This window comes from Diabrotica undecimpunctata, chromosome 7 (genome assembly GCF_040954645.1).
Source record: "Diabrotica undecimpunctata isolate CICGRU chromosome 7, icDiaUnde3, whole genome shotgun sequence".
Lineage (NCBI taxonomy): Eukaryota > Metazoa > Arthropoda > Insecta > Coleoptera > Chrysomelidae > Diabrotica > Diabrotica undecimpunctata.
Window position 1 is genome coordinate 50360819 of NC_092809.1, and position 27606 is coordinate 50388424.

The following is a 27606-nucleotide window of genomic DNA, read 5'->3' on the forward strand; positions in this document are numbered from 1 at the left end:
TTACGGTAGCCTGGGTTCCAGGTCACGAGGGCCATAAAGGTAATGAAAAAGCGGAAGAAATGGCCAAACAAGTCTCATTATTGCCATTCATTGGACCGGAACCCTTCTGTGGCGTTGCAAAGGCAGTAACAAGAACAGCTACAAGTAAGTGGGTAGCACACACATCTCTAGAATGTTGGAGGAATTCACCAAGACAAAGACAGGCGAAACAGTTTATGATAGAACATTCGGCAAAATTTACAGTAGACCTAATAAGCAAAGATAGGAAATACAGTCAAAGCCATAGTAGGTCTGTTAACAGGGTACTGTAAGATGAATAGGCAGTTGAAGCTGATGGGATTGGCAGATGATGATCTATACAAATTCTGTCATCTAAGAGGAAGAAACAGCAGAGCACATTTTGTGACAGTGTAATAGCCTTACATTAGGCGAAGAAAAGCCACCGGCAAGAGCTACATAGAAAGTTCAATCTCGAAGCTATTAGACCTTTTAAAAAGGGTCAGCTTAGAGAATGTAATCTAGGATTAGAGGACCACAATAGATCTGAAAAGGTAGCATTGGAATAGGCCAAATTCCACCTCATTAAATCTATCTAAATATTTCTATTCATTTGTTTTTTTTTACTTTATTTGTTTGACTTTATTCTACATTCATTGTCTTCGTAAAGAGATTTTACGACATTTATGCGGGTGTTGTCTACTCCGTGATTTTACATTGCTTTCCACAGGTTGTTGACTGGGACACTATCATAGTCCTTTCGAAGGTCCACAAATACAATATGTAATTCAGAGTTGAAACGGTATTGGGTTTTCTGAGCTGTTTTATAGAAAACATATCAGTACATGAGCGTCTGGGACAAAAACCACTGTTCTTCTAAGTTGGCAGCTGTTCCTCTGTTTCTTCTTTAATGATTTTCCCATACAATATACCTACCAAAGGTTTGACGCACATTTCCCTACAATTTTTGGGGTCTTTTTTGTTTCCTTTTTTATATATGAAGCTTAAGTACTCCATTTTCCATTATTTCGATATTTTCATTCAAATAAGCATTTGTTAAATATTTGTTTTAATTCTTGTATTTATTAAAGCCGAATTGGCTTGTTTTAGCAGTTCTGCAGGGTCAGTTGCTGTTATTTTTCATCCTTTTTAGCGCATTTCTTATTTCCTTTTCAAATATATCTTGTGTTTGAATGTCTCTTGTTTCGTAAGTTGGGTTAGTACATATATATATATATATATATATATATATATATATATATATATATATATATATATATATAACATTTTTAAAATATCTAAAGATCCCAGGTCGACCGAACCTGTATAAAATGAGTACCTTGGGCTTGGGTAAAACCAGGGGTAATAATATAGGAGGTTGAAGCGTAGCACTGGCCCTCTTACCTTCCTTGTATACCATAGGCCCAAGAAATAGTAGACTACCATCCAAGCTACACTAGCGATATACAGGGATATTATTATTATAAAAAACCTAGAAGCCGAACGAGCATACCAGGTCATATAGCGAGGTCACAGAAGTTTTCAAGGAGGGTAAAAAAATCCTCGAGAGGTTACTACGAGGATTCGAGGTTACTGTCTTCAATTATTCGGGGAATGTGTGTAGTTTTTCCACACTATCTTATCAATACACAATCGGTACCAGCGTCGAATAATTTTATTATTATAAGAGATACATTAACCGCAATGGCTGTTCTTTCCTTAAAATTGTTTTCCAGAATGCCATAAATTAAAAAAAAAAAAAATAATAACAAAAATATTAATAAATAATTTTTTAAATGTATTTTCTTTATTCCATCGGAGTTCTCTCCAATTGTTTAACAAGTATGTACAAAATTATGTTAAATAAATTTTTTATAACAACTAACTAAAAAACAGCGACTAAGTTATCCTAAATTGGAACATTGGTTTATCAACTAACAACCTGTCAAATCCTAATCTAGTAAGATCGATCGTTCTAAAATTTCCGTCTATAATCATTTCAGATACTGCTCTCCCTATACCAGGAGCTTGTTGGATTCCTAAAACAAAAATAATAATGATTGATTAAGACCATTTCGTTTTAAGAACCGTTGCATGTTATTCGATATGACGTTGATATTTTCGCACACCGTTGCCTGATTGTCTGTTTTATATTATGTGTTCAATTATTTATGTATTCAGTAGTTTTTAAACGTTTATTAACAACCACATTCTTACACACACACACACACACACACACACACACACACACACATATATATATATATATATATATATATATATATATATATATATATATATATATATATATACACATATATGGTTGAGTTTACCCCGAAAGTACAAGCTGAATACGCAAATGTCAAAAATATTTCGGCTTGGCAGTGTTGGCATGTTTTTATAATGCATATATTATATGCTTCAAATATAAAGGGATAAATATTTTAAAAGTGACCATCTTCACACACTAAAGGTCCTAATAGAAAAAGTTAACGAATACAATTTACCAATCTGTTTAGCATTTATAGACTACGAGAAAGCTTTTGACAGCATAGAATTATGGGCTATTGAGGAAGCACTGGTCAACAGCAGAATAGATTCTAGATATAGGATATTAATACATAATATATATCAACACGCTGAAATGGTAGTCACGATGGATAACGGAATGAAAACGAGGCCAATAAAAATCAACCGAGGAGTAAGACAGGGAGACACCATATCTCCAAAACTTTTACTGCCGCACTTGAAGACATCTTTAAATCACTAAATTGGGAAACGAAGGGACTATCGATAAACGGAAAGTATTTAAACCATCTAAGATATGCAGATGACGTAGTACTAATAGCTGGAAAGAACTGAAGACGATGATCGATGAGCTTCATACGGAATCCATAAAAAATGGACTGAAAATGAATCTGAGTAAAACTAAGCTAATGACGAATAAAGATGATCAACCGACGATAACCATCCAAGGAACAAAAGTGGAACATGTAGAAGAATACATATATCTGGGTCAGAATATCAAGGTAAACAAAGAAAACCAAACTACCGAAATAAGCAGACGAGTAAGAATGGGATGGGCCGCATTTGGAAAACTCTCATACATACTGAAAGACAAAATGATACCCCAAAACCTTCGAACCAAAGTGTTCGATTCTTGTATCCTTCCCGTTCTCACTTACGGAGCTCAAACCTGGACATTCACAAAAAAGAACATGGACAAGATTCGAAAAACTCAGCGAGCCATGGAACGACAGATGCTTGGTATCTCACTAATAGATCGGCAAACGAACGAAGCAATCCGAAACAAAACAAAAATAAAGGACGCCGCGAAACAAGCAGCTAAATTAAAATGGAAATGGGCTGGACACAACGAACGTCTCGAATATGGTAGATGGAACAAAGAAGTCGGAAACTGGCGACCGTACGATGCGAAGAGACCAAGAGGAAGACCTCAAATGCGCTGGAGCGACGATATCAAAAGAGTCGCAGGACCAATGTGGAAACGCCTAGCACACAACAGGGATGAATGGTGAGAAATGGAAGAGGCCTTTATTCGACAATTCGGATAGAAAAAGGGCCATAAAAAAAAAATTTAAAAAGTATATTTTGATTATACTATTTTATGAATTCTGCAATTTTTAATTTATATGCAGCAGTAACGAGTAGATAGTTGTCTCTTTCGAGATTAATTGCAAACATCTGTTGTAATCTGGCAACTGCTGATTTGACGATTGCCAAATCTATCCCCTAGTCTACCTACACCTCATTCAAATTCGACGTGCAGTAAAAGTAAACAAAACCAGGCTATGCTACGTAAGACTCCATAGGCGTGCGGTTTTGCTTTCATATTTCTTATCAAATTAATAAAACAGTATGTACAATTAAAGATTTGTTTACTATGAACAACGAAGATAAAATATACAATGTTAGTATTATTTTCAAGGAAATTCAAAATTAGCTTCACTACTGTAAAATAAAAAGAAACTTATGGTTTGACAAAAATAATAAAGCAGTAATTGCAACGTTGTTTTGACACTTAAACGATCGAAATCAAAACATCAAATACACTTATTTTTTAAAGTATATTGTGTGTTAGTTCGCCTCAAAAGAAGTAACTTATTATTATGTTTTCAGTTTTTATTTGAAAAACAATAAAACTCGCGTGATCCAGATTACAAATGTTACCAGAAATTGAAATCTCATTTTATATAAATTTCGTAAATTTGAATACAGATATACCTTAACTTTAAATGTTTTCATAAACGAAAATTTTGCATTAAAAAAAAATAAGGTGCACTTGGAGAAGTGCCGCCAGAAGTAAAAACTTCTTAAATTGCGTTGAAATTATGAGTATTAATATCTAAGAGCTTCCGGTTTAAACGGGGCTGCCAGTCAAGAACTGAGCTCTTAATCGCACCCCATTCGTTTTTAAAGTAAACGAAGTTTCAAACAAAAACCTATGCAAATGTCCGAGAAAATCATTCGTCAAAAATAAAAACATTCTACATATCTGACTAATAAATAAAACAAAAAACTCACAGTGTAAATTAATATTTTATTCATAATCAGAGTCTGATGTGCTGCTCTCATTAACTACGTTAATTATCAGTGGTTCAACTTGAGTCTCAATGATATTGTCAAGATCCCACATCTTTTGTTCGACTTTCTGCTGAACATGCTGTATACATTTAATAATTTAATACGAAAGCAAAACCGTATGCCAAATTTTGATTTATTGACTAAGAAGGCTTCTGGTTGAGTACAAAATAAACAACTGATCAAATCCTATCACGCGATATAGAAAATGAAAGGAAAGGATATAACGAATATATTAAGATAGAAAATCAATTACATATCTTAATAGATTCGTTATATCGTCCCTTTTCATTTGCTATGTCGCAAGTTAGGTTTCGATCAGTTGTTTATTTTGAACTTAGCCAGAGGCCTTCCTTAAGTCAATAAATCAAAATTTGTCTATAGTAAATTTATTTTCATTCATAGTGCCTTATGATATCTCGTACATAACTATACGTTCTATATAATCAAGATCCTGTGTAGTGCCATTTTGGTAGTCGCCATGTTTTTTTCTATCTTAATATATTCGTTATATACTCCCCGTTTAATAAATATCGACAACCGAGTTGAAGAAAGCGGATATTCAAAAGTGGCTGCGATCAAAAGTTTTGACAATTCAGTTCTAAAAGTCGAGCTTTTGACTATTGTGAATAAACATAAAAAAAATACACTATTGTTAGCATATTGTAGATGAAATGGGTAAAGAAAAAAGAAGGTATTCACAGGCACTCGAGGTAGATTCTGAGTAAAATATTACCTAAGTTACACTTTGAGTTTTTTGTTTTATTTATTACTCAGATATGTTGAATGTTTTTATTTTTGACAAGATTTTTCTGACCTTTGCATAGGTTTTTGCTTTGAAATTTCGTTTTCCTTAAACCAACGAATGGAGTGCCATTAAGAGCTCAGTTCACGAGTGGCAACTCCGTTCCAACCTTAAATATTACGTTAAAAACATTTTTACACATTTAATGTAATTGTATTTTAATTCCGTGCATTACAATAACGGATTCACGTTATTATGTTATTGGAAAACCTCATTCTAACATGTTTATTCAGTTATTTTCAGTTCTGTTATTCCGGTGAACGACTTATGCTACGATGTCTACTTCATATTTTCATATGTATTTCATAATACAGGAAAATATAGGTTTATACATTGTTAAAATCATGATCTGGGAGTGCCCCTCGTAACAATCATACTGTTTATTTATACTTACCGCAGCTCTATCTTGTATTTAGTGTAGAAATGTTTAGAAAGGTTTTCGAAGCCCCGCCCATTGTAACGTCAGAGGTGAGGTAGTCCATTAATAAACACAACTGACCGTTTCCACTAAACAGACTCGAGTTTCAAAAACTCGGGACTCGAAAAACAAACCGAACTGTTTCAAAACACGCCAGTCTTTAGTAAAGTTTGTGAAAAGTTGCTATTTTGTTTTATTGGATACGAGTTTGTGTTTTGTTTTGTTTTTATTTTGTCCGTTTGGTGGGAAACCGCCATTAGATATTACATTTAATTTTAAAACAATTTTTACATATTTAATTTAATTTTATTAATTCAATGCATTACAATAACGAATTCGCATATTATATTGTTGGAAAACCTCATTCTAACATTTATTAATTTAATTTTATCTTTGTTATTCTTCTGATCATAAAATATAAATGATAACATTTATTATAAATATAAATGAATAAATTCAAGCGCTGTAATTCCCTGACGCACGCCCTTGCTAAAATATTATCACTAGAACAACAGTGGTCCAATTAAGTTATGGCAATTCTGCCGCGTACAAGGACTACTAAATGATATGGTATGCTGAGTTTCGTATACGATGTCTATTTATATAGTTTATGAGGTGGATATTATGTACGTTTATACATTGTAAATCGTGATTTGGGAGTGCTCCTCGTAATATTCATAATGTTGATAACGTGTGTTGGTTTGTTTACTGCTACTGCATCTTTAAGATAAATTTGGTGTAATCTAATTTATAAAAAAAAATTCTAATAACTAACTGCAATTAATCACCAAAGAAACAAATATTTACTCATTGTTGTTTTATATAAATCAAAAATTGCAGAATGCATAACATAATATAAACAAAATGTACTTTTCTAAAACCTTATATTTTTATATTTGAAGCATACGTCATCTACATTATAAAAACATGCCAACACTGCTATATCGAAATTTTTTGTTCCATGTTTGACATTTGCGGCTATAATCAGCTTGTACTTTCGGTAAACTCAACCTATATATATATATATATATATATATATATATATATATATATATATATATATATATATATATATAAATATGTTGGAAATATCAGGTATGTGGTCTATATTAAATAAAAAATCTTTGTTTTTTCTAAAGCTCAATATTTCGCCATTTATTTGATGGCTTCATCGGGAGTAACTGTAAAAAACAAACATTTCAAAACACTGACGTACACTTAGATTTACAATACTTAAAGAAATTAAAAGATTATACACATAAATAAAATTGAATACTAAAATAACATTATTGTTGATGAAACTTTACATTTAATAAAATGCATGTAAAAATTTAAAATATCTTTGAGCACGTTCGTTAACAATAAATAAGATGGAACAAGTAAAAATTATTTCAAAATACAAAAAATATCAATGTAAGAAAACATTAGAGGAATAGTATTTCTTTAATTAATCATTAAGGCTAGTTAGTATGATTAATCATTAAGGTGAGTGTAGTTTTAAATTTTGTTTAATATATTGCAATATATGTTGCTTAATTGCCCCGTGTCTGTTTTATAATTTAAAGTTTGTTTATTTTTGTTAATGTGGTACATCTCCAAAAATAACCTACTTTTGTAATTTTCAGTCTGTGCCAAAATATTGAGCTTTAGAAAAAACAAAGATTTTTTATTTAATATAGACCACATACCCGATATTTCCATAATCCCGATAGCATTGTCCATAATCTTTACTTTTAATGAAACACGCTGTATGTTTTTAAAAGCTCATTAACAACCTGATCTTAACAAACTATAATGTAGACTATGTAGAGTACTCATATATTATGAATAATACAAAGTGAAATTTTGAAATTATTTATAATTTGCTTTAAGAAATTAAAATACATGCTTACAATATTTTCCACCTTATTGTTGTCAATATTACAGTTTCCTATAAAACTTGCCCCGAACTTTATTTGAAAGTGTGCGGTAAAATATTCCGTATATCTATTCCGTTATCATTTAGAGAGTAGCTTAGTTAGAGAAATTTTAAAAAGCTTGTTGTAGTGTGAAGATGTCCAAAGGGCTTGAGAGAAAAACGCGTATAGGAATAAAATGAGTAAAATTTACAAAATGAGGATGTTATATATTCAAACAACGATTCGTAAAGCAATAAAATGTGTGGATCACATACCTTGGTCGCTAAATCCAGTCGCTATGTACATGTTCATGTAATACGGATGGGGTCCAACTAGACCATTTCCATCAAATATATTATAATCGTAGTCACCACTCCATGATCCCGTTAGCTAAAATTTTAAATAATAAAATGGTATTAGGCCTTGCATAATTGTAAAAATAATAGAAGTTAAAGGTATTAATAATAGTCTAAGATCCAGCTGCAGGATCACTACGTTCATGACGTAGTTAATCAAACTCACATTTTTATATACATGTAAAATTAGGAGAATATATTGATAATCGCTTACCAGTCTAAAAGTGGCCGCAAATATTTTTAATTCAAATTAAAAAGGTATCGAAGATAAAGTAAAATAGAGTTAGCGCGCAACACTACTGGTTTGAAGTTTCAGTTATGTGAGTTTTTAAAGCATGCGTCGATAGATATTCGCCCTAATGGGAATGAGTAGCGGTGCGTGGTGAATTTCCTACGAACTACATTAAATCTAAAGGGACGCAACATGTTCCTTCATTTTATAATTTTATAATCAACTTATAATTACACACACACACACACATATATATATATATATATATATATATATATATATATATATATATATATATATATATATATATATATATATATATATATATATATATATATATATATATATATATATACAGAGAATTGGTTGATAGCAGCTGTTAAATTCATAAATTAATTCAAAGGGGGGAAATAATTGGGTAAACAGCTGATAGACAAAGTATACTTTTTTTACATTATCCAATATTTTTCGCTTATTTTCATAGGCACCATCAGGGATTTCGTCATATTGCTGCCGACAAGATGTTTAATTTCATGTTTATTTTCATATTTTGTAATATCGCTGGTGTAATTCTAATACCTCATAACCCAATTTTTATGGAATTTTAGGTTATGAGCTATTCCCATAGTAAAAAGTGAGCTAAATCGATTGAACAATACCTCGTAAATCAGCGACGAACAGATTTGTTGTTATCACTTTTTAAAAAATACCACGTATAAAAATGTTATAAAGTTTGGATTTGTTTTTGGGTTACGAGTTATTGAATAAGAAATATCTAGTAACCCATTACAATGAATGACAAACTTCAAAGTCGTTGCATTTGGTATATGAGATATTTATAAGATATTTATAAGTAAAACACGATACTGCTCGTAAATTACAGACAGGCAGCGGCAGAAAATATTTACATCCTTTTGGAAAAAAACTAATTGGGATCAGCGAAAAAATTTCGTGGTTAATCACGTGAAAGTAAAAACCAAAGCGAAAACTTATACTAACAATAACAGTAAACGAGAGAACCCATTGATCTACTATTTGACTATCGAGAGCGGAAAAATGGAAGTATGCAAAAAAGTGTTCCTTAGTACAACAGGTCTAGGAGAGTTTACTGTCCTTTCATGGAGCAAAAAAAATAAGAGCAATAATGATGATGATGTCGCTGCTGGAATGGCTAGTAGTTCAGAATTTAAAAAATCAATTCGCAAAAAGCCCTCCAACACAAAAATGATATCAAAAATGTATTTTGCCAGGAATTATCTACATGGCTTGCCAAAACTGGAATCTCATTATGGGAGAAAGTCTTCCAGCAAATTGTATTCAGAGCATGTTATAAGAAGCATGTGTCAGTTGTATAATCTATACTGTGAGTTCAGTAAAAGTAAAGGGATAGATGATGTTGTTTCACGGTGCACAATAAGCAATTTGTTTGATGAAATAAACTTGTCCATACATCCAATAAAAAAGGACAAATGTGACACCTGTGTTAAACATGAGGTGGGCCAGTAAGATGATAAAAGACTGGGAGAAACACAGAGCACAGAAAGATCGTGTTCGAGATGAAAAAGAGCAGGATAAATGCTATGAAAAATGAATGTAAAGTTGTTACAATGGACTTGCAAGCTGTAAAGGTCAGTCCTTGGGTTCAAGCGAACACAATATTTTATAAAACAAAATTATGTAGTCATAATTTTACCGTTTTCGATCTTTCCTCAAAAAAGGTTATCTGTTATTGGTTTGACGAGACTCAAGCAGACATGACAGCGTTCATTTTTACAACTTGTATACTCAGCTATATAGAAGAGTACTGCCAGGATGTTACAGGACCTGTAATATTATACAGTGTCGGATGCACGTATCAAAATAGGAACTCAATATTGTCCAATGCGCTGCTGGCATTTGCAGTTGAGAACAACACAGAAATAATACAAAAATTTCTAGTTTCCGGTCACACTCAAATGGAGTATGACAGCGTACATTACAGAATTGAGAAAGAACTGAAAGGGCGGGATGTTTACATACCATATGATTACATTCGGGCTACAACCGCAGCGCGAAAAAATCCATTTCCATACTTAGCTCGGAAAATGGTTTACTCTGACTTTAAATACAATTAAAAAGTATCACCGCTGTGCATCTATTAGACCAGGCAAGGTACGTTGGAGTTAAACTTGGTTTATACATTTTCATTTTACTATTTTTTTTTTTTAGTTTGTTTCAGTTTTGTTATGCTCCTTTTTTTTATAATAATATTATGTTTTTTAGGTGCTCCATGATCCCGTGGTAACGGACCTAAGAGCACTGCCATACCTGCCAACGGGCACCATGGAATACAAAATAGACTTTGATGCTGAGTGGGCACTGCTGCCTCAAAGAGTAAAGCAAGTTAATGAACAGGCTCACTGGCCACCAATGTACAAAGAGGCGAGAAGCATAAAAAAAGAAAAGTGGGAACACTTGCAGCAAATTAAAAAAGTCATACCTATTGAGTATCACCAATTTTACGACAACTTGAAATTTGAATAACTTTTATCCCGACTTTCATTATTATAATTTTTTTATATCATTATCTATTTTTAAACAGTAACCACTGAATAGTAAACTTTTATTTTTAAAGTTCGTTTTCTTGAATAATAATTACTTTTGTACTATTTTTATACAAATATTAATAACTTTTTGTTTGAAGGTAATGTGAAATGTTCCCTAACTACAGAACATAAATAACTCGTAAGCCACAGTTTTTTGCAATTTTTTTTATTCAATAACTCGTAACCCAACTTCTAGTTAATTAATCACATTAATTTACAAAAAAAATCAAAAATAAATAATTGATTGAACTCAATATTCCAAATGAGCAAAAGTACGAAGCATTATCTATTCATTGAACAATCATTCAGTTTTTTTAGCATTAGGAACGTTTTTTAACTTCCCTGAAAAGTTAGGTTTTCTGGGATACGAGGTATTAGAATTACACCAGCGATATACAAAATAATTTGTGAATGATGTCATACATGTGCAAATAATATATAGAAGAATTATATACATATCGTTACCTTAATATCATTAAAGGCTGGAACCCTATTTGCCAACAGCGGATGCACCATTTCATTAAAAAAATTCATTCGGTCTTCCTCAGTGTCATTGAGCGGTACAAACTCTGGTTGAGGAGCGACACCTACAATAAAAGAACCTGCTAATCCTTCTCTTCTAAAATATATCCCAGAGAAATCTTCGATCATCGGAGTATTGATGCTTGGCACGTCTTTTTCGCAGTTAAACGCGTACACAAATCTCCGTCTTGAAATAAATAGTTTATTTAAATAATAATACAGAGCCAATAAAAAAAGATCGTAATTAGAACAAGACGTGGAGTAAGTTTCCTTCTTTTGCTTGGTTAGTCACGTCCATACAATGTAACCCAACTTGTTGTTTATTTTTTTGCATTATTTAAAACATAAATAAATAATAAAATAAAAGATATATGGTAAACTTAAAAAATATTGAAGCAGAATATAGGGACATGGAAGGATAAGAACAAGCAGGTTTTAGACAATGATATTTTACATACGGATGATCAAGTGGTAGTAACCCAAAAATATGAGGACCTAGAATATTATGACCCACAAAATAGTCGAAGAATACAAAACATGGGACGTGGAAGTAAACACGAACAACGAATGTATGTGTGGAGGAGGAAAAAGATAAGATCTGATACTTAATGATAGAGAATATACACAATATAACCAAACGTACAAACATTCGGGCCCTGGATGAAGCAATAAAAGACAGATACATGTAAGGAAGGATATCGGCAGATTTATGAATATTGAAAACACAATGAGTGACAACATAAAATAAAAACAACTGAAGTGGTACGATCACGTTCAAAAAATGGGATAAGAGCGACGAACAAAGCAAATACTAGACTGAACACCACAGGAAAGACGTAGAAGAGGTAGACCACGAACAAGTTCGAAACAGGGTATCGACGGTGAAGAAAGAGATTTTGTTTCTCTTTGTATGTAATAAGCTATGCATCCTTGACTCATTCGTCATTGGTTTGCATATTGCCAATACTAATAGAATCAATTTATTAAAAATTGTCCATCATTTTCAATAAAAATAAATGATTTAAATTTTAATGGGCAAAAGTAATATTTAATAATCGCGTAATTCTTCTATTCGCTCATAAATATAATAGCAAGTGCTTTTCTCAAATGTCCAGGTTTCCATAAATCAACTTACTTGATTATATTTGATATGTTTACATTATACTAAAAGTTACTACTTAAAGTGAAAAATGTAAACAATCACGTCCCTACCGGGACAGAGAAATTTATTGCCCAGGAAACCATCAGGTTCTTCAAACTCTATTGCCACAAATTGGTTGCATTGCTCCTGTAGTGATCCTTCCCAAGTTAACATGCTCCTTTTCTAACTTGGCAGCTACCGTACTGTTGATGACCAAATAGTCAGAAATACTTATTTCCGATTGCCTTCCATCGATATACCTATTTTGTTTTTTGTTTTCCTTTTTTACGAGACATGCCATTATATTTAACCTTCCGAGGTCTCAGTCTCCCGAGCTCCTAAACACCATTATACTGATAACTAATCAATGCATTACTGCTACTGGGAACAGCGGACGGTTCATTTATAACGAAGATGGTGACGTGGTTCGGGAGGAGGTTGGCGTGGGGATTGGCGCGAGGGTTGGCGCGAACATTTCTGACGGCTGGATTTTGATTGGACAGTGGAGCGGACGATATTTTCTTTATGAGAGGTCTCCATGTCGAAGGTAACCGGATGCCGCCATCTCTTTTATAGAGACAATTTTGCATTTTTTCAATTTCTATGGCTTCTCGGATAATTCTTGGTTTATAGAAGCGGATGGAGGCTACAGCTCTGGAGTTTTCAAAATCAATTTTGTGACCTGTATGAAGATGGTGTTGACCTAAAGCTGAAATTGAATTGGAATTGCGAACAGATATGGAATGCTCATAAATCCTATTTTGAATTCTACGATTTGTTTGGCCTATAAAGAGTAACGGGAGCAGTTTGCACAAGGAATTTCATAGACTCCGTGTTGTCCATTTCCATTTCATTCACATTCCAAAGACAACATTCCATTTGGAATGTTGTCTTTGATTGATCGGACAAGAGATGAAAGTTTTGTCCTAAGAATTTTGTTGATTTTGTTAGTCACACCTTTGATGGAAGGAAGAAAAGCTTTCTAATGAGGGAGTCTTTGGGTTGAGATTGAGTGGGAGATTAATGTCTGTGGATGCTCCTATTGATGTGATCTTCGCGGTAACCGTTTTGGATGAGGGCTTGTTTTAAACTGGAGAGCTCAGCAGGTCTACTTGCATAATCGCAAAGGCATATTGATCTGGGGACAAGATTCTGGTGAGTATTCGATAAACAGAGAGATTGAAAACCTTGGGATTGGTTTTTCTTTATGATAACGTCGAAAAACCGTAGGTATGAATCAGTTTCCGTCTCCATCGTCAACTAGATACTAGGTTGTATACCATTCAGAGGGTTTGAAAAGACACCAAGGGTCTCAAAGTCTTCCATAAAGTTGAGGTATATATAAAACAAAACAATCAAGTAAGAGGAACTTCGCAGCTCATCCAGGAACTATACAACTAATCTTGCTACAGCTCATATTTTCGAAAATAAAGAACTTCTGAAAAGTAGTAGAAGTAGACCAATAAAGGTAGAAAAATACCTGAAAAAAAATCTTATACAGGTTTTTGCAGATTCTAAAACGTATATGAGGGATAGCTGATGACAAATTCTTACTGAATCTGATGACAATTTTGAAGATGTACAGCTGATTTTGCTGTGCTTTTTTTTAAACAGTCATAAAAAGTGAGAAAATAATTTTTTGTCTATAAAACGTTGCTCATACACTTTTGAGAAAAATAGTTCAAATAAAAATTGTAGATCTTAAAAAGTTCTTTAGTTTTCGAGTTTTTAAATTAAAATACATAAAAAATTGACTGAGATTATTGCAAAAAATCCTTATTTTTGGGGTTGAAAAAAATTTCAACATCAAAATTTTTATTAAAACCCCTTTTGAAAAAGGGCTGACTTTTAAGCTTATAAACATTCCTAATAACTTTGATACTTTTTATGTCACTAGCTTGTAGGCAGACTCTGCCTACAAGCTAGTGACATAAAAATAAAGTAAATAAAATAAATAAATAATAGTAAAAGTAGCTGAAAACACACAATCTTAAAAAAACTTCTTTGACAAATAGAAACCAAGGTGGTAATTTTTTTCTTAAAATCATATTTCCGTTGCTTATTAAGATTACGAGAACAAAATTGACCAGAATATAAACAAAAATCTAAATTTTAAGATCCATTTTATAGATGACATTTACCGAAAAGAGTAAAAAGGTATAACCCTTTAAAGTGATGGTACTCGTAAAATACCAAGCTCCGTTTTTTTTTTAAATCAAATTTCAAATTGGAGCGCGCTGAAAAAAATTTGCAATATCTTGGTTTCTATGGCACGCAGAATCTTGATTTTTTTTAAATTGCGGTAGTTCGATAAAATGATAAGATCTATGCTATTTTTACCTAAATTTTTCCGTAAAAAAGTTGAATATTATTATTATTTCATAAGAAATATTTAAATATTGTTGAATAATGTATATTATTTATATAAATATATAATAATTATTAATTCTTCTTTGTAAAGTACAAAAAGTTTCGTTTCAAAATTTATTTTAAAACCATTTATTCAGAAAGTGTTAAAACTTCTTAAAAAATAAGTGGTTTCGTATTTTAATTTAAAACACATTTTGAGTATGCATTTATAATTAATATTATATATTTATATAAATAATATACATTGATTATTAAAATTTAAATATTTCTTACGACATAATAATAAAATTTAATAACTTTTTTATGAAAAAAATTTATTTATTTATTTTTCCGAGATTTTCCGATTTTTCCCGGAGGAGAAAGCAGCCCAGTTCTTATTATTTTCTCGAGTTACCCCAGTAAAAAAATGTATTTTATGCGTGCCAACGCGCTTTAATTTGAAGTTCCATTCTAAATAAAAAACGGAGCTCGGAAAGTTCTCCCCTACACTTAAACGTGATGGTATTTTACGAGTACGATCGCTTTAATGGGTTATAGCTTTTTACTAAACTAAAAATCTAGATCTTCACTTATAATCTGTTCAATGTCAATTTTCAGCTCTCAATGTTAATAAACAATGGAAATATGATTAAAAAAAAATACTATCTTGGTTCTTTTGAATTGTTTTTTAAAGATTGAAATGGACTCACACAAGCAACACATTCATGATTTAATATTATACATGTTTATAAACTAAAAAGTCCGTTCATTTTCAAACGGTTTTTCTTTAATAACAATCTTGATAAAATGTTTTAAATATACATATCTTGAAGCATCAAAGAATCAATTGCGATCTGCTAAATGTTACAAATAAATAAATCACTGTTTGGGCCAGTACAGTTGTTTAAATTATCGCTCTCCGGGATAAACAAATTGAATAACTTATTGGAAAATTGAATAGTTATATCCCATGTCATTATTCAAAAAATAAAGTTATTAACATTTATAAATTACTGCAATAATGGTTTTTTGCAATTATTTCGGTCAATTGTTTATGTATTTTAATTTAGAAAATTACAAATTAAAAAACTTTTTAAGAACTACAACTTGTTAAAACTAATGTAACATGCTTGATTTTTATTTAAATTTAATTTAATTTTTTAAAATATTTCGAATTTTGCCTAAAATTTATTCTTACAATAGACACTCCATTTATGTTGGAGCAGTAGCCACGTCCAATTTTCTTCGATATAAATTCGGCAAATATTTTTATTTTAGAGTATTAGCTCTACGTGTCAACCACGGAGTTTTGTAAGTATTTTTTTTTAGATTATTTTGTTGGGATAATGAGTTTTGATATTTTCCATTTTGGAAATATTGCAGTTGACATTTTTTTTTCTGAAGTTGCAATTTCCCTAAGGAAATACTCTCCTTGTAGATTACCGGTTCTCAATAAAGTTGAATTTTATTAGCCAGAGGGTTGAGTTTGAGTAGAGCTTTGATTACTATCATAACAATTACGAATTTTTTTAGCGAAACAAACTTTTATTTAAACCATTTTTCTCTAAAATGTACAAGAAACGTTTTATACGCTTATATTATAAACGTATAAATTATAATACGTTATATTATAAAAATTTTTTTCACTTTTTATGATTGCTGAAAGTAGCAGCTGTAGTTCTTCAAGAATTTGTCACAATTTTAGAACCTTAAAAAACCTGAATAAGATTTTTACGTGAAATAGATGATTTTTTCACAAATAGACTGGGGCAGAAAATAGAAACGCGATAAAACTCACCAAGGACTGAAAAACATCAAACAAGCGAGTAAATTACGTAAGTACTTACTTAGTACTGAAGTAAAGCCTCCACGCAAAAAAAAATCTTCATAAAGGGGGCTAAAGTCTATCCGAAAGTCACAAATATAGATGTAGGCTACACACACACAAAAGATGTGACGCTTATAACTATATTGTGATTTTACTGTAGCTCGAAAGTTGCATTTATGCAATAGTAATTTGCATCTGCAATCAACTGTAATTTATCGTATATAAAATATATTATGAATCAAAAAGAGGGCTAAAGTACTTGGTAGTTAAGAAGAACTAGAATAGATCAATCTGATCGTTGTTGACACTGATAACGGAACAACACTTTCTTAGGAATATTATCTATTAATACCAACTCGGCATTACTGAGTTTAGAAATAGTATGGCCACAAGTGAAATAGAAGCTTTGTTTGGTTTGAACATGCTGACCTAGAGATGCATGGCGCTTTGAAAAGGCTTTCATAAGGTTCAACACAAAAAGCAAAACTATGTACAGTCTTAATATAAAAATTATCTCATGCGTATTGAAATCAATTTGCAAAGGTAAGACTTAACAAGCAGTGCACCCAAGATATCAAAATGCAGAAAGAAGCTAGAATTGCGTGCTGTCCCACTACTTTTCAATGTCTACAGTGAAGCGGTATTTAAGGAAGTGCTCTCAGATCCTATAGAGGGTATATCTATCAATGCAGAAATTTTGAATAACATTTTTGTAGTCGATATACTAATAATGATGAATAATAACAATGATTTACAGAATGTAATGTAACGCCTTAATGTATGTTGTCATAAATACAGACCTACGATTAATTTGAAAAAAATTAAGTACATGATTCTGATTAATCAGTAGTTGCAAGCTGCAATTGAAAATATTTTAATTGAGAGCATGGATACCTACAAACACTTGGGAATATAATATATCCTTCGATAGAATATGGAACTTGAAGAAGAAGATCATTCAGAAATACCCAAGATGCGAATATTTGTTCTTTCTTAGTGGCATTTACTATATTATGTCTAAAGATAGAAAAGGTAATGGACATGATCTCAGAAATAAGTTATTGAAAAGAAAATCATTTTGTATAAGGGTATAAAGAAAAATAAAATTGAAGTTTTACTAACTATATCAAATCAACAACAAAAAAGTATTTACTACAAAAATTTACCTTTTTTCTATTGGTAATGGTATTGACAACATTCCAGGTTTCATTCCAATTCCTGCCAACTTTGACACTGTTGTTGATTCATGTCCAGAAGCTATGATACAATGTGCAAATTCTATAGTTCTAGTTTCCTTTTCTCCTGGAAGTTGTACCTGACAAATAAATACAAGGAACAGTTTTATAATATATAATATTTGATGATAGGGTTAAACCAACTACACAAACTAAATGGTCAGTTTAGTTTTATTATTATTGTGAGTTTGGGTACCTAGAAATAATTTTGACAGATACTAGCGCATGAACTGAGGAAATAATTGATATATTAGCAATTACAAAACTCAACTGATCAAATTTTATAATACTTCCAAACTTTGTATTTAAATATTGCTAAAGAGAAATAAACAGTGTTAATATATCAAAGCCAAATATATGAAAGAAAAATGTTCCTTACCACAATTTCATTTGTACTCTGATAATTTCCTACATCCACTCCTTCAATTACTATATCTGTCCTATCTTCGAATAAAAAGTCAACTACCTCAGCAGTAATATACTGTGCTCCCAAGTCCATAGATTTCTTTCTTAAAGCTGTTAACATATCCCAGGCATTAAACCAACCTTCTCTTTCCAATCCTATACTGCCAGCAGCCACATTCGTAACATCTAAATATGGATATCTAGAATTTAAATGATAATACTTAAGCTTTTGTTTTTCATTGAATTGTGTATAAAGACAAATATTAATCAGTTCAAGATATATCTACTCTTCCAAGAAGGAATACTGCACACATAACTGAGCAGCTATACCTAAAAATATACTAAGGCAATTAGATACGTTTTAGGCTCTGATTCAGAGATAGCAGCACTATGCATGTGTTTATACATTTTTAATACACTTTGTGTAAAATTGTAAGTCTTTCCAAACAACAAGGATAGTGGTCAGTTGTTTGAAGCAGATGGGGAGTTGCAATTCAAGTGGGGCTTATAAATATGTATGGCCAACTTTCTTCTATAATTTTCACACTGAAAAATAAATGACGGATTTAAATGTCACCAAGAAAGTGTTTGAGATAATCCATGTGAAGAACATCCAAAAACAGCCCAAAAAAAGTAAAAATGTGGAAGAAAACTTCAATAATTCTGTAGATATTTACTGTCCACATTAGTGATGTAACGAGGGCAAATATTTTTGCATATTCGCATTCGCGAAATTTGTGGGAATGTTTTGCGAATATAAATATATATAAGAAAAAAAATAATTTGAAGATTAGGTTAATAAAATAAAAATCCATTCACTTCTCAGTTTTTTTATTAAGAAAACTCACTTTATTTTACAAGCTTAGAAAACTATAAAATTAGAAAACAAAAAATAAATGATGCAGTGTAAACAAAAAAAAAACAAATTATTCTCTGAAACTTTTATTATCCAAAAGTTTTTAATTTTAGACAACCATCTTGAAAAAGTCTAAGAATTATTAAACTACAAATTAAAAATAGTCTATGTGTTTTTATGTAAAGAGTATAAACAAACAAACATAAACAGTTCAACTTCAGTTAGATAAGTTCAGATAAATTTATTAATTCAGCAATTTTCGGAACAAGATACATATTATAATTTACACTACACTGTAATGTAATACAGTACATGATTTATATAATTGTTCTGAAAACTGCTGAATTTCTAAATTTATCTGAACTTATCTAACTACACACCTCACGCAAATGAGACTGCCGGCAGTGCCGGAGACAATTAAAATTGCTAAATTAAAAAAAAACTGAATATTTGCATCCGCATTCGTATTCGCGAATGTTCAAAAACTGACATTCGTTACATCACTAGTCCATATGACCAAAATAGCCTATAGACCAATTAAACACTGAAGATCTATCTTTTCTAACTTACATAAAATTGATCAATCAATGATAGTCTAAATGAACTTTTATAAACATAACTTATTTGAGTTAAATTTGATTTACCTTCTCTTTAATTCTTGTGGAGTTAACAGCATATTAATAGCTCCAAATTCCTGCTGTAGTTTTACATTATCTTCAAGCTGTGAAGCCCCATTTTCACTTGCCAACACTAGGTAACCACTGGGTTCAAAATTTATGTTTACACTTTCATCCAGATGTGTCCTGATATTCCTTAGAAACTCTGCACCATATGATGCCAATTGAATATTTTCAGACAGGGAGAATTGTTGTGTTAATGCTCCCATAGATATTGCTGTTGTACAATTTTTAAACTACAAAAACAAATTAAAAAATGCAAGATATTAAATTTATTTATTTAATAGAGAATAGAGAACTGCATATTGACAAGTTAAAGTTTTTTTTTTACACAGAACACACAATAAAGTCTATAAATCAATAATGTACCAGAAATTAGGGTTAGTATATAGGATGAAATTATGTTTTAAATTCCAAAAAAGTACTATCCTCAGAAACATATCTGACACTCAATTTTGGTATTCAGGTAGGAGACCATTTGAAAACAGTGCTGTAAAGTAATATTGGTATGAATACTGCATAAGCAGTGCCAAAACAATATATTTGCAAATGACTAACGATTAACTAGAATGTTATAATCATTTAATCATTAAAATAATTGAGTATACGTATCCATGAATCAGTAATTGATCAGCAATAGTAGAACGTATAATTACAACATAAACAAAAATTACTTATTTATGAATGAATTTACTATAACTTACTGTGGGATCTTTATCAAGAACTAAAACTCGCAGTCCATCATAATTTGATTTTAACTTTAACCAGTAGGCAATTGCACTGCCTATAGCTCCTCCTCCAACAATTACAATATCTGCATGTCTTGGAAAGTGCCTTCTTAAAAGCCATTGTTGTTCTTCTGGTGTAGGCTCTTTATATTCTTTAAACTTTTTTAAATCATCACCTAATATTCTAATTGTTCTCCAGAAGGGATTTTCACGTTGTCTTTCGTTTAATTGAATAGTCCTGTGTAAATATCTTTTATTTTGAAATACTTTGTTACAAATGGTGCACAAACTTCTTGTATTCATATTTGTTAAAAGGGCATTTTATTTATTACTATTTGTTTAAATCCTATTTTAGATTTAAAAGTAAATTATAGGTTATGTTAACTTCTTGACTTCTTCTTCTTCCTTTATTGATTGGTTAACATATTACTGCTACTGCTTAATATCCCAGCCAGGGTTCAAACTTCATTATGAACTCAAACAATTGGTTGATCTGTGATAAGCTTAAAATCGTGAGTGTATCGTGTCCTACACAAACCATACATACTATGGTTTGTATGGAGTATGTATGGTTTGTGGTGTCCTATGTCAAAAATTCCACATCTATTTTTACATAAAATACAAAGTAGAAATTTTCTCAACAGCAATTTGTATTTTTGTCGTATTTAGTCAAACTCGATGTTTTTGGTGCATATAGGCATACAGCTTAAGATTCCATTGCAAGATCATTAAAGCACAGAATACTAATCACTTCTGTGATTAAAGTTTTATCTAATTTACTTACCGTTGCACGTCATTATCATTGACAGAGATCGAAGTTGACATAGTTGCCAAAGTATAAAAAAATCCTGAATCTATTTTAAATCAAATAGGTCACATAATTATTGCAAAAGTGGATGATACAACAAAACTATTTAAATTCTTACGTGACATTTTTGAAATAAAACACACTAATTTTGTTCTAAAAAGAACAGATTTTATTAAATAGGTAAAAATATAAAACAAGAGGTATTCACTTTATAATTCAAAATAATAAAGTACAAAAAGTGTCAACACCGCAACTGTTAAATAAGTGTTACCATTTTATGCCAAAATATCACCTTCGTTCCATTCCAGTTACAGTGTGTTCCGAACAAATGTTCTTCAAAAAAACGCTTTATAATGCATTTATACAAATTAAATAAAACATATTATTGTGTATTTCTTTAAGTTAACATTAATAGAAATCTTTAAATAATATTTCTACGCGTATATAATAAAATATGTCTAGTGGCTGTAATGCCAATGTACTTGGCAAAGTGATTCTAAAAAAGAACACACCTACCGCCTAAATATTTCGTGTTGTTATCATGTGACCTCATGGGCTATGACGCGGATGACGTGCAACGGTAAGTAAATTAGATGAAGTATACGTTCATAACGTAGTTAATGAAACCTAAATAGTCAAAAACTTGCTGAAAATATGTTTATTTCAATTAATGGGAATTTAAATAAAATATGCTGCTCATGACGTATATGCATATTTTTTTACATCAAATTAAAGCTATTTTTTTAATATGATGATATAAGCACATAATAAATATAGTCGGTTCGCTAATCCCAGTCTGGACTGCCTATACTAAAGTAGATCATGGATGTTTTCCGAAGCAGCTACATAAAATCGGAGTTCACCCAACAGACAGATGTGTGTGGAACTAGCATAGCTGATCTAAGTCACATATTCTTTAACTGTGCTTTACATCCCAATACAAGTACGTGGCTGCTTCAAGAATTGCTGAAAGCAGGTTTAAAGACGCCATTAAACTTAAATGTACTATTAATTGGACATAATATAAATTTTTTTAGACTGATTAAGTATGGTATTTCTGCAAAAAATTAAATTAAAGGCGTCAATGAAAAATTGATCGTTTTTTATGTGTATCTATTAATTTCCAAATATCTAACCGTGGTTTATGTCTTGTGTGTTATATGAAGTCGCTCAGATGAACCCCTGAGTATGAAAAGTGTCCTCCCTGTACAATCCTGAACGAATGAATAGTGTCCCGTCATTTCGGAAGGCATCTAATTTGCATATTTTCGCACTGGACAGAGGTAAAAATTTGAAATTTCTACCTAAGCCACGCCTTAGCAGCAGTGGCGGCTGGTGTGGTAAAATTTTGGGTAGGCCAAGCCAGCAAATTACATATAGCTATGTGTAATCAGTGGCGGATCCAGAGGGAGGGGTCACGGGGTCATGACCCCCCCCCCTAAAAATATTTGAAAACCCACTTATCCTATTGGTGGTAAGACCAAAAGTGACCTTGCATCAGAGAAAAGTAATCACCCTCAAGATCCATAACCTCCCCAAAAAAAATTTTGTAGCCGCCAGTGTGTGTAATACATATTTTTTTTTTGTGAGAGTGGGAATCTTTTTTTTTTCGAACTTTACGATTTTTTTTAAATTTATTTGGGCAACCGTGCATTTGTTTGCAATTGTGTTGTTTGTTTAAAAATATGTTGCAATTATAGATTATGTTACATATTTTTTTATCATAATTTAAAAGAAAATATATATTACAATTCGATAATTAAGTTACAAGTGACAACGATGATTGGCGTAGGCCCGATCGTCTGGTGCCTAAACAGCAAGCATAAACACGACAATATAAATCGTTGTCCGGCAAGCTGCTTAACTTCAAACGCTTTTTGTATGGGTATCTTATGTGAGCTGGGTCGGCCAGTTCCGATCGGGCCTATTAATGATATTAAAAATGCCTGAATACGATTCGATGCTTTCTGTGGTAATATATTAACATAGTTGTTTTAATGGACGTTAATGTATTAAGTGATTTAGTAGATTTAAAAGTTATTTACATGCATTAACATAATTTTTGAATATATGTTTTTCAATTTTAAAGCTCTTAAAATTATTGGGTAGGCCCGGCCTATCCTGCCTACCCCCAAAAGCCGCCACTGCTTAGCAGTAAATCATTTCAATACTCAGTAGCGCAGCAGTGCAGTTGAGAACAAATTGTGTGTGTTAAATATTAGATAATTTTATTTTCAAACAATCTTGCTGAAAATGGACAGAAAAAACGTAGCGTTATTAAATAACAGGGTCGTCAAATAATATTTAATGTGTATAATTATTTTAAAAATATGAAAAGTGAAATGGACACTCTGCTAATGGTAAAAATAAGACTGCTGGAGCAACAGGTAAGGAGTTTCAATACATTTAGTATTAATTTTTAATATTCAAATTCATTATTCCAACACTTTTTACTTTTAGTTCTCAATATTACTTATTTGTACTTTTATACTCTGCTCTTGTACCCCATTTTGCCTACCTTCGCTTCTCTTTTGTATTGGGTGTGTCGAGAATACCATTTTCGACATATTTCTTTTTTGAATCCTTCGATGTATCCTAAATATCGTATTTTCTGCACTTTCGTTACAGTCGTTATTTTTAGCTATTATTACGTTTACTTTGTTATTTTGTTTACTACTTCTAGGTCTTTAGGTAGTTCTATTACTATGTGATCATCTACAATTCCATGGTGTGTTTCCATTACTACTTCATTTTTATTTACCATAATTTTTTGTAAAATAATAACCATATTTACTGTAAAATAATTTTGCCAAATTGTCATTGTTCCCCTAGCTAGTTCATTTAGTAATAGATTAGAAGACAGTTATTTAACATCCGAAGTCCAAATAGACCGTCAAGAAGATATTAATCCCATTATAATAAACTTAGGAAGTGACGATAGTGACATCGAGTGTTCTTCGGAAGAAGAAAATTAAATTAGATTTTGTTGTTCTTCTTTGAAACATTCACATTAGGTATATAAATTTTTAAAGGATATGTATTTATATAGAGTTAATTTTATATCTTTAAAGTTTTCATTTACAAATTTAGATGTGCATATATTTTAGAAGGACAGCAATATTGACGGTAGTCTTTATTATATCCCTAATATATATTTCCAAGAAACGTCTTAAATCGGGTAGGTCCATGAAATTAGGCCTTTCCCAAAGACAGGAATATTTATGTTTACATCGCTTTATTATATCACTAAAAGGCTTCAAAGAAGAGAATTAAATCAGGTAGAAGTTCTAGGTACATGTAAGTGGGACCGTTCATTAGCATATAATTATCCTCACTCTTTAATGTTTTGGTATTTTATTGGTATTTTGTTAAACTTATCCATATTCAGAACTTAATAATTCTTTTGTACAATAAAAATAGTTTGTTTGTTCACGTAAAACGTATTACGAAGGTATTATTGTTTTTGTCCCATCAAATATCTTACTGATCATTTTTCAAATATGTTCAAAATTATTGGAAACTAAAAAATCGCCTTTATTCAGTATATGTTTTAGCTGTATCTACTAAATAGTGCACGCCACTGTCGTTTAGTTAAAATTTCAGTAACCAATCACCAACTTCAAAGGCGGTTCTTATACAATTTCGACATGCCTCATAATATGCAAATTAGATGCCTTCCGAAATGACGGGACCTTCTACTAATATTTGCATGTAATTACGTGGCTAAAGGTTCTAAACCAAGGCTAAAATAAAAAAAATTAACAAAGGATTTTTAATTAGACAAACTATTAAAAACACAACCAAATGTTTGCAAATTTTATTTAAAAAAACATTAACAATTATTTGGCAACGAATAACAAACATTTTAATAACATTCATAACTAAATGATTAACAATATATATAAATAAGAACATTTTGACTTGCATAACAAATTTTAGAATTTAGAAGGCATTTTTATAGAGATTGTCTTGGTTTCTACATATTCGTAAACCGATTCTGGACCCCTAAAAATAAAATTCAACTATAAAAGGAATGATCTAATAAAAATTGATAAATTACATCCTTAAACTGTATTCAACGTGGTATATGTATAGAATAAAGTCATATACTTATAAAGTTGTGATTCACATTCTTTCCGATTTCTAAAAGTTAATCAAATTCTTTTATGTTCACAATCCCCTCACTTCTTTCGATTCTTTGACACATTCTTATCACTGAATTTATTTTTACACACAATAAAATTAACAAATTACTTACAAATCTCTACCCATTCCAGATTTCTTGTAACCTCCAAATGGAGTTTGTGGTCCTATTACTTCATCGTAACAGTTTATCCTGAAGTAATAAAAAATATTTTATTGTAAAAAAAAAATAAAAAAAATCTAATCTTACCAAACGGAACCAGCCTCAACAGATTGTGCATAAGTTAGAGCTGTAGTAATATTATTTGTAATGACTCCAGCAGCTAATCCATATTCTGTGTTGTTGGCTCTTTCTATAATTTCCTCAAGGGTATCGAATTTTAAGATAGATTGGACAGGTCCAAAAATCTGAAAAATTATATATTTTAAAAAATGGTTATCTGGGAATCGAGCGTTTATCTTTGTAACTTGTTATTTTGTAAAAGGGGTATCATTTCTACAATCTACAAAAAGGAAACCTGGCTCTTGGATACATTATATGGCAACTAAATGTCGGAAGAGCAGATCGCCTACAAACAGATCAGTACAATTTGTTGAATATGACGATAACATTATAACATGGTTTCAAGCACAGCGGAAGAGGCGAAGGAAATATACACATAACTGAAAAGAGCGGCCAAGGAATAAAAAATAAAACAGACAAAAATACTAACACAGAAAAGATTAAGCGGAAAGAAAATACATTAGAGCAGAGCAGAGCCTTGCAATTCTTAGAAGGCACAGATTAAAGCAAAAATCTGGATTTTGGTTTCGTCAATTAGAAATCTTCGGATGTCTAGTTGTAATGTAAACATAGCAAGGGAATAAAGAAGGAAAATAATATTCCAATATCCAAATTTTTAAGAATAAATTCGACACAGTTTAACGTATACATTTCAAATTAAAAACATAGAATAACAATTGACCTAGTTTAACACAAGCCTGAATGTTTAAAAAAATTACGACACTTTAGACCTTGTTGGAAAATAATACAAGGTACGAATTGTTAAACAAGTGATAAGAATTGAGCTGACTAAGAAGTTTTACATGGCGTGATCCAGTTTAACACATGGAATAGATGGCATAATCAGCGAAAACGTAGAAACAAATCTCCACTTCGGACGTGACAAAAAGAATCTAAGGTAAGAGTTGGCAATAGATAAAAACAAAACAGAAGTTGGTCAAACGAGTAGTAAGGTTCGGGCGACCGAGCCAGGCGGGAGTAGCGTTCTGGCAACTGCAGCCAGAGGGTATCCGGGCGCATCCGGTGCCAGTGGTACCTATGCAGTCAGCGCGGCAAGCGTTTAACTCAATTATTGTGATATTCGTGTGCGACGGAAGGTAGAGATTAGAAAATACGAATTTTTCGTCTCGCTCAGTACCGCCATAACGTACAGTGAATTCCAGGGTTCATCCAGACTATTCCAGAGCTCCAGTTTGGACTACAAGGCATATTCATTAGCTAGGGCCTAAGTACGCTAAGGTAACAAACAATGTTCACTAACCATTTTGGGAACAATTAATAGTAGGTTGTTCGCCTTTTAAATTCCCTTAGTAAAATCTCTTCTCGTCTCCCTTCGCAAACAATAATAACCACTAATAGCTCCTTGTACGTTTTGTGTAGTAGATGTAAAATTACGATTTGTTAATTATACAGTAAGTTGAAAGAGGCTTGTTTTATTTTACCGTTAGATAGAGACAAGAAGGGAACACATTTTTGCTTTACACATCTTCCTGGCTTCTAACGCAAGCCCATAGCCTCTGACTCTTTACAGGGCCTGCATCGGAGTACCCTTCAGCCCCTATCCTGTTTGTCTTCCTACCCTCTTGTAAATCCGCGAGGGCGAAATCACGACCTATCCGAACTAGTGGACCAGTATGCCTCAAATTCGTTCGGACAGCTAAATCTCCTTTAAACACAGGGGATATTTCAGTGGTGACAGTGCTAAGCATCCCTTAGCTCTCAATCTTAGATTTATTAC

General features: G+C 31.6%; 2 protein-coding genes across 2 annotated transcripts in view; both read right to left on the minus strand.

The window, feature by feature from the left end:
- Positions 1-1774: 1774 nt before the first annotated feature.
- On the minus strand, positions 1775-21055 carry l(2)37Bb (FAD-dependent oxidoreductase domain containing lethal (2) 37Bb). Its single transcript, XM_072537291.1, has 7 exons — positions 20611-21055; positions 19874-20142; positions 18348-18573; positions 17900-18048; positions 11359-11602; positions 7996-8110; positions 1775-2036 (listed from the first exon to the last, which is right to left on the minus strand). Exons 1-7 carry the CDS (start codon positions 20935-20937, stop codon positions 1897-1899), a joined length of 1470 nt encoding a protein of 489 aa, XP_072393392.1. The 5' UTR covers positions 20938-21055; the 3' UTR covers positions 1775-1896.
- A 4190-nt stretch (positions 21056-25245) lies between these two features.
- Positions 25246-27606, minus strand: part of LOC140445321 (aldehyde dehydrogenase) — a 43520-nt gene continuing 41159 nt past the window's right edge. The window contains exons 8-10 of the mRNA XM_072537293.1: positions 25836-25993; positions 25701-25778; positions 25246-25447 (exon numbers count right to left, since the gene is read on the minus strand). Coding sequence (XP_072393394.1) covers positions 25378-25447; positions 25701-25778; positions 25836-25993 — 306 coding nt within the window. The 3' untranslated portion in view covers positions 25246-25377. The remainder of the gene's footprint in view (positions 25448-25700; positions 25779-25835; positions 25994-27606) is intronic.